We start from the raw sequence: 15205 nt of genomic DNA, 5'->3' as shown, positions 1-15205 counted from the left end.
CAATGTGTAGAACTAAACTGGCTGAAGCACTAGCAGATGGATTGCTCCCTACAATATGCCACTGGCAGGGGCCCAGACTAGACAATCTAATGGATCTCCCCGTCTCTAACAGCTGATGCTTTGTTCCTTCTCCTAGGTAATGATGCGGAGCAGCCAGCCTCTCACAGGTACTAATGGGAGACGGTGTAAGGAAGACTCAGCGCTTATTAATGCCACCTTGAGGGCAGGAAAGCGTGGCTACATCATTGATACCCGTTCCCTGAATGTTGCTCAGCAGGCCAGAGCCAAAGGAGGCGGCTTTGAGCAGGAAGTGCAGTATCCTCAGTGGAGGCGAATTCACAAATCTGTTGAGAGGTAAGTGAAATAAGATGGCCGTCAGGGAATCCCATAGCCGCTTTCAGGCTGCCTTGAAGAACTAGGTTTTCTTGAACCAGCGTAGCTGCCTCACTGCTAACCTCCCGTGTAGGCGTGCTGTGCTGGTGTTAAGTGTTGGCTTCCCCTGATTGGAAACACCAGGGCCCGATTCTCACCTGTGCCTGAGCTCTGCTTCCTGCAGCAGACTGGGGGTAGGCGGGCAGTCATCAAAGAGCTAATTATGGTTCCCTTATTTTCAGGGTCACTTGAGCCTTAAGACCACTCAGCTGCTCTGAGTCACACCACAGGTATAGGGTTCTTAATGTATCCTGCACCAATGGAGGATAGGCATAACAGAGCTGCACTCCTTCCCCCAACTTATGTCGGGCGTATAGAGGTAGCTGGTGTGGGAACTGGCTGCAGTAGCTTTACACTAGCAGTGTAGTTGCCCTATGGCAGGGAGATTCCTTGCTGGCCAGTTTTGGCCACAGTCCAGTCCTTTTGTGCCACCTGCACAGTGCAAAAGGCTGATCTCTTAAGAATCTTGGCTTAGAATCTTGACACTGCATTAATGCATCTCCATTCTTGTAGCTACACTAGAGCAAAAAACCAAAACCCCAGGGTAGGCATGACCTTAGAGAACTAAGGGAGTGAATAGAACTTTTATGAATTGCTGCCATGTTTTTACAGCTCTTGTGAGCAGTTGAACTTGATGATAATTTTACAGACAGGCTTGAGTGTCGGTGCATTTTACTTTATATGCCCCTTTCTAAACATAAATTAAAAAGTTCAAGTTCATCTTGCTATCTCTGGTTATTAATTTCTTGGAACCAAATCTTTTATATCAAATCGTAATATGCTCTCTTCTTTCGCACGCCCCTCCATCCTCTTACTTCCCCACCACCACATTCATTCTCTCTCTCTCTCAATAGGTGTTAGACCATGTGACATTTAAATGTCTGATGGTCAGTAGATCTGTAACTTTAAATGTGCCTTAAGATCTCATAGCAGGAAGAGGATCAAAGAGAAACATTTAGTTCAACCTAAAGCACGCTGAGCACTGCAGCTTGCTAAGTCTTGCAAATGAAAGTCATAAGATCCTGTAAATATAAAGTAGAACTTTTTTTCAGTTTATCTTTGTGTGTACATAGTCCGTCTGTCTTAGTGTGGTTGTAGTCTGAAAGTGACTCTAAAAATGGCACTGTGGGATTCTATATTTGTCTCAATGACCTCAGATCACATCTTCTCAATTTACAAGTAAAGACTTGTTTTCTTACTACTCTTTGTCTTCTGCAGCACCCACAATAAAGATTTTGCAGTTGGAACTTGGTTAGCAAGTGTGTTGCAGTATGTGTCAGACTGGAATCCAGCTTTTTTTCTTCCCAGTATTGATTCAGCCATGTTATCTGGAATAAAAAGTAGCAAAAACTTATTTAGTCAGTGGATATAACAGAAAACACACAGGGTGCAGATAAAGTCAGGAAGACGGTGCTAGGTGGTTGTTTTTTTTTTTTTTTTTTTTTTTTTTTCCCCTCGGGATATTTCAGAGCAGAACATGCCTTTTTAAGGAGTGGAATTGCTCGAGTTTAAGCACTGGTATTTTCCCATGATACTAAATTGTGACTCATTCACACTAAGAACAGATTTGTTGAACAAGAAAATATCACTTTAATAAAGTCATGCTTCTTACCATAACTTCTCTTGAAGCGTTGGTGTTTAAATCTGTATTTTGATGGGTTATCTTATGGATGTGTGAGCGTGGTCTAATAGCTTCAGTAATATTGCTTGTGGGCTAAATAATCTTTGCTTTCCTCAAAGGTATAATATTCTGCAGGAAAGTCTCATCAAACTTGTGGAAGCTTGCAATGATCAATCACACAACATGGATCGCTGGCTTAGTAAACTGGAAGCCTCCAACTGGCTGACTCACATTAAAGAGATACTAACTGCGGCTTGTCTGGCTGCTCAGTGCATTGACAGGTAAATCCTCTCTCAGTTCGTTGTTACTATCTGTGATGCTGCTTGTTAAATATTCCTTTCGGCGGCAGCTACGGTATTTTACTACAGTATACTTTTTTTGCTTATTTCCATGTAAGACACCATTTTATCACCACCATGAAGGAGCAGTTTAGGCCAGGTCTAGGTTTTATTAGTACAAGCATGAGTGAGGAATCCTAACAATTAGGGATGGACAATAGGTCATCTAGTCAAGATTGCTTCCTGTGTCATCTAATGTTTTGCCCAATCTAACCTATATCGCCAATAAAACTAGAGTTTACACAACTGAACTACTGTTGTGACAACATATTAAGGACAGCTAAACTTGATCCTGTTTTGACCATGCATGTGCACATTCTTTACTCAATGAACATCCTTTCCATTGAGCTAGTCCAGTACTCAGTCTAATTTTAAATGACTAAAGCAATGGGGCTTCCATCATTTCCTTTGCAGTCTTTCCCACAGTTTAACATATCTACGCTTTTTTGATATTCAAGCCAAATTTACTTCATACTTCTTTCTATCAGTCTAAGCAATTTTTCTCCTTTCTTTTAAAGGATCATGACTCCTCCAACCAGTCACTTAACCAAGCTATATATATATATTTGTAGAGTCATTCCTCATAAACATTTTTCACCCCCTTAATCAGTTTTTTCCTTTTATCAAAATTTCCTCTGGTGTATTTGTTATCCAGGTGAGCAGAAGTGGATGTAGCAGTCTAGCTGTGGCCTGTTCACAGTTGTACGGGAAGGGGCCTATTTCCTCCCATCTCAGAGGATCTACGTCTCCTCTTTGCAAACAGGAAAAACATGCTCTTTGCAAATCTGTGGTCTGAAATGTAATTCAGTTTCGTTAAGAAAATGGCAGCCAACCACCGAGACGTGGCATTGAGACCTGATGCTGCTAGGTTTAGTAAATATACCGGCAAGGAATTCAAACTGGAACAGGTTCAGAGAAGGGCTATTGGAATGATCAGAGTAATGGAGAGCCTGCCTTACAAGAGGAGACTTACGGAGCTTGGCTTGTTTAGCCTAGCAAAAGAGAGACTGAGGGGAGACATGATTGCTTTCTCTAAATATATCAGAGGGATAAACACCGGGGAGAGGGCACTTTTTTTTTTTTTTTTTAAGTTACGGGCCAATGATGGTACAAGAACAAATGGATATAAACTGGTCATCAACAAGTTTAGGCTTTAAATTAGATGAAGGCTTCTAATCATCAGAGGAGTGAAGCTCTGGACCAGGCTTCCAAGGGGATTAGTGTGAGCAAAAAACCTAACTTGTTTTAAGACTGAGCTCGATGAGTTTATGGAGGGGATGGTATGATGAGGTTGCCTACAATGGCAGATGGCCCATCCACGATTGCTATTAGCAAATATCTCCAATCGCCGGAGAAGGGGTACAGGATGGGGAGGGCTCTGAATTACTACAGAGAATTCTTTCCCAGGTGCCAAGATGCAACAGCCTGACCACATGATCTAACTGATGGCCATATTTGGGGTTGGGAAGGAATTTTTCCCCAGGTCAGATTGGCAGAGACTCTTGGGGATTTTCATCACTTTCTGCAGCATGGGGCACAGTTCACTTGCTTGTTTGAACTAGAGTAAATGGGGGATTCTCTGTAACTTGAAGTCTTTTTAAAATCAAGATCTGAGAACTTCAGTAACTCAGCCGGAGGCTACGGGTCTATTACAGGAGTGGGTGGGTGAGGTTCTGTGGCCTGTGATGTGCAGGAGGTCAGACTAGATGATCATGATGGTCCCTTCTGGCCTTAAAGTCTGAGTCTGAGCCTTGGGCACTGAGACAAAAGGATTGCACTAAAAACATCAAACCATGGCAATTACTTGCTTCCAACTTTATTATGGTGAAGGCCAATAACTCTCCTTTACATTGAGTGCAATGGAGCATTTATAACTCTTAGCAGATGAAAGAAGCAGATTGAGTTTATATGGAGTTGGCATGGGACAACCTGGAATTTCTGTGCTCTCAACCCCGTTCAGACGCTAGTTACTACTTTTGAGTAGACAACGCACTGAAGTTGTGTAATCCCCTTAGACGGAATGGTGGGAGATAGATTTACATCCTGGGACTAGGACTTTTCAGCTTGGAAAAGAGGAGACTAAGAGGGGATATGATAGAGGTATATAAAATCATGAGTGGTGTGGAGAAAGTGAATAAGGAAAAGTTATTTATTTGTTCCCATAATATAAGAACTAGGGGTCACCAAATGAAATTAATGGGCAGCAGGTTTAAAACAAATAAAAGGAAGTTCTTCTTCACACAGCGCACAGTCAACTTGTGGAACTCCTTGCCTGAGGAGGTGGTGAAGGCTAGGACTATAACATGGTTTAAAAGAGAACTGGATAAATTCATGGAGGTTAAGTCCATTAATGGCTATTAGCCAGGATGGGTAAGGAATGGTGTCCCTAGCCTCTGTTTGTCAGATGGTGGTGATGGATGGTAGGAGAGAGATCACTTGATCGTTACCTGTTAGGTGCCCCAGAGGAGTGAACCTGGCATTGGCCACTGTCAGCAGACAGGATAGTGGGCTGGATGGATCTTTGGTCTGACCCAGTATGGCCAGTCTTATGTTCTCTTGCATCCCTGTGACAAGAAAGATAAAAGATCAGAACAATATTATCCTAGTTTGTCATTCTACAGGAAGCACATGGACATGTTTGTTCTCTTTTGCGTTTACTGAGAGAGGGGGGAAGAGAATGGTAGTGAAGTTGCTCTCCGTCTGGAACTACTGTAAAGCAAACTGAAAAAAAATACATAAGGATTAATTTATTCATAGCTGTATCGCCCAAGTTCCTTTTGGATACACTATGCTAATTCTAGATGAAAGCATTACCATGGACTACATCTTTATGCCTCTGCTTTCTACTTCAAAACAAGTAGTAATAGCAGCAGAGCAATTAATTGGTGTCAGCATTGGCGCTTGCTTGATGGATTGCTCTTATTTACAAACCATTTATAGCTCAATTTAGGCCTCTGCACATGAACAAATACAACCTACCATTTAGTTTATATTTTTTTTAAAAAAGCTAAAAGGGTATTTGCCCAAGTGAGCCAGTCTTGTTATAGAATCATAGAGTATCAGGGTTGCAAGGGACCTCAGGAGGTCATCTAGTCCAACTCCCTGCTCAAAGCAGGACCAATCCCCAGACAGATTTTTCCCCAAATCCCTAAATGGCCCCCTCAAGGATTGAACTCACAACCTTGGATTTAGCAGGCCAATGCTCAAACCACTGAGCTATCCCTCATGTTTCAGGAGGGGGAGATGTAATAAGACAACTGTAAATAATGGCACAGGAAATTTGAAGGAGGAGCGTGGTGTGATATTTAGGGCACTTGGCCAGGTGTTGTATCGGAATGAATGCAGGGGGATGGGCTGTTGTGAAAAGTCAGTGGGAGCTGGGGGGAAGAACATATTGAATCTTAGCTGTATGTAAAGCAGTGGTGCCCAAACTTTTCCTGTTGTCGCCCCCTCCCCCCAGTAATGGAATCTGTCCGTGTCCCCCTCCATTATTGTTCGGTTGGCTCGGCAGAAGAGCTTGGGCTGAAGGCAGAGCTGGGGGCTGAACTGGAGATGCAGGAGGAGCTGGGGCTAGAGACAGAGCTGGCCAGTAGACAGAGAGGGACTGAGGGAAGAGCTGGGCTGGAGGCAGAGCAGGGGGCAGAGTGGAGCTGTAGCTGGAGTGGAGGTGGGATCTGAGCCGGAACTGGGTTGGGGCGGGAGACTAAGTGGAGCTGCGGCTGGGGGCAGAGCGGGGTGGGGTGACGCTCCTTCCTGGTTCCACGTGTGGACTGGTCTGGGCCCCCCCCCCCCCCCGAAAGTTTTTCTGCGGCACCCCTAGGGGGCTGAGCCCCACACTTTGGGGACCACTGATGTAAACTATTACTCCACTTTCACTATAATTTCCTTAGACTTTTCACTTGCTTTATGGTCTTCTGATTCATCTGTACAGAGAGGTGTGTGTGATAATCATTACGCTTGGCTCTGAGGCAGAGCTAAGCGATCAACCAGAATATTTATTGTTCCTTTGTAGGGCAAGCCCTCTATTACATATTATCCCTGTCCATTTGTAGTTCTACTTTGTATTGCTGTAGCGTCTAAATACTCTAATAAGGAGCATCAGGAGTATTAGATGCTCTACAAACACCCAAGAAGACATGGGCCCCGTTAAGATTCTGAAGAGGTTTCCAAGTAGCCTGTTCTTCCCAGGAGCGTCCTAGATGCCTAACTGAGCTTCTCGGCCTCCTGATCCCTTTTCTAATGGAGTTGGGATCAGTCTTTGGATACTGTCTATTTAATAGGGTGGATCCTAAGTTGATGGATCCAGGAAGACCTCTTGTGTGTGTGTGAAAAATATTCTGGATTCCCAAAGCACAGAGCCAGAAATTCTACTGAATCCTTAAATGATGTGAAGCATAGATGACACTATGGTCTGGGGCTGGAAAGAGTATCAATATTTTTTCCCTCACCCTTATAGGGGTGGGTTTGAGTGGGAAAGAAGGAATGGTTGATAAGCCACCTAATGTTGTCTAAGCCCACGGCAGGTGGGCTGATGTGTACTGAGAGCCTGGGCTTACCTACATCTTGCATATTTGGGTTCCTATTCTTGCCCTCTTGAATTTTCTCTCAGGGAAGGAGCATCAGTGTTAGTTCACGGGACTGAAGGAACTGATTCTACACTCCAGATAACTTCATTGGCTCAGATCATCTTGGATCCAAGGTGCAGGACCATACGTGGCTTTGAGGCTCTTATTGAGAGAGAGTGGCTGCAGGTGAGAGATGCTGTTTAGTTAGCGCTAAGAAAAATGTATGTGTGGATGTCACTTGATTGAGGTGCTCACAAGTTGTTGTTCAATGTGTGTATTGTGATAGAGCCTCAGGCCTCAAACATGTTGAACCCCATTGTGCTGGACGCTGTTATTGCATGTCTTGATACCTGGGGCACCAGTGTAGCTATCTCCCATTGGCTTTCTGTCAATGGAGTATTGTGCACAAGCTGTCCTTCCCCATTGGCGCTGAGAGGGATCTCTCAATAATGTGAGAATTTCCGAGCCCCTCTCCCATGTCAAGGATACTGTTGCAGTTGTAAATTTAACAAATAATTCTGCTCTTCGTAGTTCATTGCAGCTGGTGTTCTCAGCCAGGTGTTTTTTCTTGCATGATCAGCAATTTCATAATCTGCTAAATCAATGGTCCCCAACCTTTTTGTGGCCAGTAGCACATTCATGTTTTCAGAAGAGTGTGACTGGCGCCAACAATTTTTCAAGGCTTATTTTGTATTTGTACATTAAATAATACGAAAAACATAATTAATATTACATAATATATTAATCCAGAGAGAAACCGCGAGGACAGAGAACACCGGCGCCCGCAGCCCCGGAGTACTCTGTCCCCGTCAGGCCAGGGGCCGTGGCTTCTCTCCCCTGCTGGGCACTAAGCGGGCGCACATAAATACCCTGGCGGGCGCCATGGCACCCACGGGCACCGCGTTGGGGACCACTGTGCTAAATAGTCTTCAGTGCATATTCTTGTAGTCTGATGAAATGTGATATTACTTGCATACCTCTAGTATCCCTGAAAAGTGCAGCGGATTGACACTGCAATTCACTATTGTTAGCTTGAAGCCAAATTGCACCTGTTACATGATATTAACATGATGCAGTGGGACACAGTATCACAGATAGAAAATCTTGTGCTTTTCCTCCTATAACATACCCCTCCCATTGCTTTGTATATAACCTATTGTTCTTCGTTTCTTGCTTATAGGCTGGTCACCCATTTCAGCAGCGCTGTGCTCAGTCTGCCTACTCCAACAGCAAGCAGAAATGGGAGTCCCCCGTGTTTTTCCTTTTCTTGGACTGCGTGTGGCAGACCCTCCGTCAGTTCCCTTGCTCTTTTGAATTCAATGGACACTTCCTCATCATGCTCTTCGAAAACGCCTACGCCTCGCAGTTTGGCACGTTTCTGGGCAACAACGAAAGTGAAAGGTTGGTGAAGAGAAGTGTTTGGTGCTCCTGGAAATCAGGCCGCGCCCCGTTACAGATGTTCTGTTGGTTTGAAAGAGAGTGTGGCCGGTAGCTGTCTCCTAGTTTTGAAAGACCTGTTTTAAAAAATCCAGGATCTTTCAGTCATCTTCCCTTAAAATAAATGGAAGTTCTGTCTGTGATACTTATCTGGCCCCTATTACTGTGGTATGTGAGCACCACACAATCTTTAATAGATTTTCCTCACCGCACCCTGTGAGGTAGGCCAGGGCTGTTATCCCCACTTACGGATGGAGAGGCTGAGGCCTGCATGCACAAAAGGAATTGGGCACCTGTGTCTGTTTTAGACTCTGCTCCAAAGTACAAAACTCCCCCTGAATCTGTTAGGCCCCTAAACTTACTCAGCACCTAAGTTTTTGCACTAAAAGTTCCCTTGCTGTCTTTGTATCAGCCTCTGGGCATGTACACTACTGCTTTGTTCTAGAAGTCCAAATGCCTGTTTCCTGTCTAAGCCCCAGAGCAATTCCCAAGCCAGGGGAAGACAGGCATTCAGCCTAAGTCACATGCGGGGCCTCATCCGGTCGATGTGCTCAGAGGGTGCCTACTGGATTGGCCCCTCAAGTGTGGGGGTGGGGGGAACAGGAGTTCCCTCATAAGTTTTAGCCCAGTGGGTTGGATACTCATCTGGGCAGTGGCAGCAAACGCCTAGTTCAAGTCCTCCCTCTCTTTGATGGAGAGAAGGGATTTGAATAAGGATGTGCTACCTCCCAAGTCAGTGCTCTAAGCATTGGGCTATAGGAAATTCTGATGTGGGGCCCACTCAAGTCTCACCTTTTTGAAGCTGTTGCGCTGTGGATAAATAGTCATTCGAGCAGGGAGACTGGATCCTGGGTCTCCCACAGGAGTGCTGTAAGCCCCAGGGTGTAGAGTCACTCTCGTGTTTGTGCGTGCTGTCTTGCCCCCTCCCCTCCTTCTCCTCCCACTTCCCCCCCCCCCCCCCCCCCCGGACTCTTTGGGAGAGTAGAACAAGCATGAGAACAGCTCTGTAGCCTGGTGGTTACGGCACTCATCCAGGATCCAGTCGCCCTGCTCCAGTGAGAAATCACCCAGAGTGCTGGCTTTTGTGGATTGCAGTCTAAGGTGCCGCTCTAGCCCCACTCAGTGTCTAGGAGCCAGGCACCTAACTTGGGCTCTTTGAATCCCAGTGATTTTACAGGTGCCTGAAAGTTAGGTGCTGTGACACTGAGAATCACAGCGCCTGACAACTCCTGTGCATCCAGGCCTAAGTGACTTGACAGACAGCCTGTAATAGAGCGGGTAGCCGAACCCAGCTCTCCCAGGTCCTGGGCTAGTGCCCGAACCACTGGACCATCTCTTCAGTCTGCGAAGTGGAGAATGTAGTCAATAGCTTTCATTTATATAGCTTCTGGCATGCAAACTGTCCCAAGCCCCTTTACTACGCTAAGTCCTGGTACAAAGATGCATCTGACCACCCAGGATAGGGTCATGCCCTATGTAGGTTTTGATTCGCTGTGTCTGTCTGACAGTAAATTGTGAAAGCTCTCGCTTGTTGAATGGCCTCTGTCAGATAGCACGTGCCGTGGTGCGTCCTGCCACAAGAGGGACCCTATACACAGTTCTAGTAGTAACCTCACTTTCACTTACACCGAGAATTGCACTATGAGGCAGAATCTGCAGACCCACCCTCCCCTCCGTTTTGGTAGCAAACAGAGCAAATATGGTTGTCAAACTATTTCATGGGGTCAGGTTGTTCATAAGAGAAGATGGCTGATTTCTGCCCCCACCGATAAATGAGCTCTCTTGTTTTGAATTACATGAAATTGTCCCTACAGAATGAAATAACTTGGCGTACTAGTGTGACCTGTCAGTATCATTTCACTGTCTTGGATCTCTCTTCATTAACAATCTGAGTTATCCCAGTCCCTCAGCATTCACAGCATGTGGAAGACTTGCAGATAGTTTAGTTCCCAGGGATGTACCTGATTAACGCAAATGAGAGTGCACAGTTGTGAAGACAAGACAATTCAGTAATATTGGTCTGTCCCAGGTGTAAACTGAAGCTACCACAGAAGACTATGTCCTTGTGGTCTTGGGTGAATCAGCCTTACGAACTGAGCAAATTCAAGAATCCTCTGTTTGAGGCCAACAGTCTCGTCATCTGGCCGTCTGTCGCGCCACAGAGCCTGCAGCTTTGGGAAGGTAAATCAGGCTTCTTTTGTATTGTGTTTTTGTGATAACAAAAATTCTCCTAATTGTCCACTCATTCTACCTTTATACCTACAACTTGACATCTAAGGGCATGATCCAACTCCCATTGAAATCAATTATTACAAACAACTTCTAACACCCAGCACCCCTGGAGACATGGTGCCGCCTCCTACCACTTCTTAGGCACTACAGGTGCTATGAAACTTCTTACCCAAGGGCAACAGACTGAGCCTTTTTGGACAGTTAGTGCAACCTAAGTTGTTCCTTACTTACATATTTCTAAGGTGAATGCTCCCTCGTCTTTCCTCTTATCCATCCCACCCACCCAAGCATTCCCAAGGTTACAGAGTCATGATTCAGTCCTCTAGCCATACAAACTCCTGAATGTGAATCTGTGATCCCATCCAAGACTTATGTTAGCACTAAAATAAAGTGAGGAGTGGAATCGGTCCAAGGTGGAGACTGAATATTGACCTGTCAGACAAGGCTATGTGGAAAGCCAAAGTCTAGATCTCTCTAACCACTGACTTTTTAAAAAAAGAGAAATAGTGAACCTGTTGCGGTTATTGTCTATGGTTCAAAGCATTGTTTAGGTAAGTCCTTAAGAATTCTGATGTTGGTCCGTAGCACTCTGCATTTGTAAAGCACTGTATGAATCTTCCCTAACTAGCGGTTTCCTCCTGGTGACACTAGTCGATTCTGACTTTCCCCCTCTCTTTGGGGCTTTAGGTGTCTTTCTCCGTTGGAATAGGTCCTCCAAGTTTCTGGACGAAGCCTGCGAAGAAATGAACAACATCATAGAGTACAACAAGGAACTTCAGGCAAAAGTCAATGCACTGAGGAGGCAGTTAGCAGAACTGGAAACAGATGATGGGATGCAGGAAAGCTCCTGAGATCTTGCAAGGCTTTGGACACCAGGTCTTTCCTTTCAACTCACCTTTACACTAAAGACTAAACAGAGAATGTGCATGTGTTGCAGAACCCTCTGGTGCAATTGCTCCTCAACCCTTCACTGCTGAAACCCTCACTTTACACTATCTACATCTCTTCCGTTTGGGATGGGTCTCTTGTTTTTTGTTTACAGGGAAAGTGCACTATTCAGCATAGTGTTCTCTCTTGACCGTCGCTGTCTTTAATAAATTGTGTACAGTTTCAGCATAAGCTTTGTCTCTTACCTCTGTCAAAGTTTGTACAGACCAGGATGGGTCAGGAGATGGATGTGTTATGTTTAAGTTGGGGACCATTTTTTGACCTCTAAACATTTATTTGTAAGAGTATTAAATATTTTTCTGAGTGGTCGGTGAAGGCATTTTTGTCTAAGGTGCCTTTTTTGAGATTAGTTAAGGCAGCGTTGTGTTCAGTGATGCTTATTTTTGGTTGGTTCTGATGTTGCGTTACATACATTCTATGTTCCTTTTATCCAGAAAGGCAGTGAGGATGCAAACGTGGTTTAAAATGCCTCCGGTTTCTGGCAGTTACATGAAACCTCCTGTACACTTGACAAATAAGCATGTGGTGTTTTGAATTAAGGAACCGGAATTGGCTTGGTGGGGCTAACTGAAACAGAAGCCAGGTGAGAAGTTTGTATGCAGTATAGAACTTGTAAGGATTGTTCTGCCAGGCTCTCTGCCTTGACTTTCAGTTGCATTGTCTCTGTGTGTCATGAACAAATATCTCCGAAGGGATAACAAACTATTCATATCCCACCTGGAAAACAAACAGAGCAAATTGCTAGCAGAGGCATTCATTTGTTAGTGATTAAACTAGTAACCAGAGCACACTGCCCTTTTGGGGAGTTCTGATTGCACTGGCCTTTTTTAAAGGTTTGAACTGATTCATTGTGATGCTAAGGTGCAAAAATCCCTATGGGTACTTTTAAAAACACCCCCTTTGCTCCAGATGTATTTTTGTCTTGCATACTTCTGCGAGGCCTTTTATCTGCTTTGGCAAACGTGATCCAGCAACATCTTAGAAATGTGTTATCCATTAAAATTTGTAGCTGCTAAAAACGGCTTGCAGTGTCCAATTCTCCATGTTAAAAATGTTTGATTTCTGGGGCTACTTTCTGCATTTCTGTGGTCAGTCTGTGCTTTCATCAACATTTTAAAGGGATGGTCAAGGCTAGGCCTTGAGAATTATTTAACTTACGTAGACCGTTCCACTTGATTCCAAGTGGCTTGGTGTCTGTAGAACAATTATTTTCCCCTAAGGGAAGTGGAGGTCTGTCTCTTCAACCCACAAGGATCCTTTCCTCCTCCTCCCTGGTTTAGCACCTCTAGAAGGGAGTAGAGCCTGATAACCTGCTATGTGGGCCCAGCTGACTGAATAAGTTCTTGTTGGGATGAGGAGACTAGCTGAGGGAATTCTAGGAGCATCCTCAAGTCATTCCCAAGAGACGTTGTATATAGCAATCCGATGGGATGGATCTCAGGTCCAGTCGCTGGCAAAGGAGCAGCTGCAGGCTGCTTTATGCGCCATGCGGTAGCCTTTACTACAGGAAGTAATATGTATTGCTCACTGCAGAGCCCAGGAGCATCAGCCACGAGGAAGGCTATTTTTTTGTCAGGTTGGCTATGGGGATGGCAGTGGCATCTGTTTGCTTATAGCACAACTTGACATAAATCTGGCTTTAAGGTGGCTTCCTTAACAGAGCTGTAGCAAGAATAGTTCAATTATTCCCTGCTTTTTTTTGCTGCATTCATCCCCAAAATTCCCAGGCTGGACTGTTTAAAGCAAGTGCCATCAAATGGGGCAACTAGACACGTCCCTTAATAATTAAGGCTTAAGAACATTTTGAGTGGACAGCAACCAGTCACGTTCGTCTTAGCTGGAAAACAAGCCCCGAAAGTGAATGTATAACTTCCAATTTTTGTTTTGTTTTGTGACTTTAAGCCACAATTACCCCGTCACTACTGTTGAGATGTACCGATGGAAACTTTTTCCCAGTAAGGTAGAATGTGTTCCCTTTGGAGCTGGTACTGGAGGCCGTTCGAAATGGAGGCTTAAAATGATTGTTTAAAAAATAAAAGCTTATAAACTTCAAAACTACCAAGTCCATAAATGGTCATTACAAGAAATAAACCAAACACAACTACTGGCCAAGGCAAAGGTGTAGGAGGTTTGAATTTAATAGGACAATGAGGCTGGGTGCTTTTTTTTTTAAGTTCCACATTGGCCTAATTTTGTTCCTAGTGAAGACAACAGCCGTAGAATTAGACTAATGTGGCACGTTCTAGGGTGCCCGCTTTGTGTTTAACTCAATATTTTACAGTATTTTTATTTTAAAGTGGATTGGCTTGTATTTAAAAAAAAAACACTTGCTTAATAGACATATTTGAATGGTGAAGACTAAACTACTTTAAGAATGTAATCTGCCGAAAATCCTGGTTTCTAAATATGTTCTTAATCAAGGATTTAAAATATTTTCTATATTACTTGACAGTGAGTGACCTTTAAATATCACTGTGCTGCCTTGTATTATAAACATCCTTTTTCTAAAACATTCTGCCCTGGGCTGATCTAAATTTAGTCCCAAAATGATCTCGTTTTATTGCAAACACTAGTTTGGCAGCTTTTTATCTAACAGGGTAATGAAAGATAAGAATACATACAATTTGTTTAAAGGTGCTTGTTTAATTAAAATGGCTTACCGGGGAGATGTATGTTCAGATTCTCATGTTAAACGTTTTTGGGATGTTTTTGAGGGGGTGGAGTGGGAGGGCACCTTGGATCCTAAAACTTAAGACATGCAGGGCCCAGGTTTTTCCTGTGGTGACTAGTGATCTCCGGTGCCTGTTGGTGACATGTAAAAGGGTTTTCAGAACTTCTGACTACAGCCCTCAAAAGTCCAGACCCTTTCACGTGTATCAAACGTACCCCCCCACCCCCAAATCACTAGCTACTCTTTAAAACCCTGGCTGAGTTCGCTGTACCTGCCCAGTTACATTACTTTTAACAAATATTTTCAGAATTTTGTTACTATGGATACCATGAGTCCGAAATATGTAATTACCAGCCATGTTGGAATGGCTCAGAAGAGATTATTTGGCTCCATATTAGACTATCCATAAAACACATTTTTAAAGGTTTTGTAACTTCCAAATGTAGCAATGATATATAAGACAGCAGCAAAGAGACTTTTTGGCCTCAATGCATGGTGGTTCCAGTCTCTCTTGCAAACAGCATGCATCTTTTGGGTAGCCAGCCATGACAGCTAACAAAAGGCAGAGAAATCTCACGTGAGGCTGGCGTTTCATCCTAACCTTGTGCTACTGAACTGCATTCACCCCAAATGACATGAGTGTTTCCCTCGATTTAGCATTAGTTTGGATCACAACCATAATACTGTTGATGGCACTGATTGCTTTTATTATTCCCATTGTTTCAGCCTTTATATTTCAATTTTGTTCACAGCAGGAAAAAAAAAAAATCAAGGGAGGTGGATAATTAGTGTTCTTCCAAATGGACACCTTCCCCGTTCCCTTTAAATTGAGGAATTGGGCGGGATCATGCGTGGCACTTTGCAGGATTGCTGGATCAGGGTCCAGAGTTCTCCATACCTTGCAAGATCAAAACCCAACAGCGTATATGTGTTCTTAGAAGTGGTGTAATATCCCCTATAT

The 15205-nt window shown here is 44.0% G+C and overlaps 1 protein-coding gene across 1 annotated transcript in view; it reads left to right on the top strand.

Moving 5' to 3' along the window:
* MTMR9 (myotubularin related protein 9) overlaps nucleotides 1–11744 on the top strand; it is a 28543-nt gene extending 16799 nt beyond the window's left edge. The window contains exons 5-10 of the mRNA XM_054024448.1: nucleotides 137–354; nucleotides 2173–2334; nucleotides 7001–7142; nucleotides 8137–8357; nucleotides 10423–10574; nucleotides 11313–11744. Coding sequence (XP_053880423.1) covers nucleotides 137–354; nucleotides 2173–2334; nucleotides 7001–7142; nucleotides 8137–8357; nucleotides 10423–10574; nucleotides 11313–11476 — 1059 coding nt within the window. The 3' untranslated portion in view covers nucleotides 11477–11744. The remainder of the gene's footprint in view (nucleotides 1–136; nucleotides 355–2172; nucleotides 2335–7000; nucleotides 7143–8136; nucleotides 8358–10422; nucleotides 10575–11312) is intronic.
* The last annotated feature ends 3461 nt before the right edge of the window (nucleotides 11745–15205 follow it).

This window comes from Malaclemys terrapin, chromosome 3 (genome assembly GCF_027887155.1).
Source record: "Malaclemys terrapin pileata isolate rMalTer1 chromosome 3, rMalTer1.hap1, whole genome shotgun sequence".
NCBI classification, from domain to species: Eukaryota; Metazoa; Chordata; order Testudines; family Emydidae; genus Malaclemys; species Malaclemys terrapin.
Note: the sequence above shows the minus strand (reverse complement) of the source record. Positions and strands in the feature narration are given on the sequence as shown.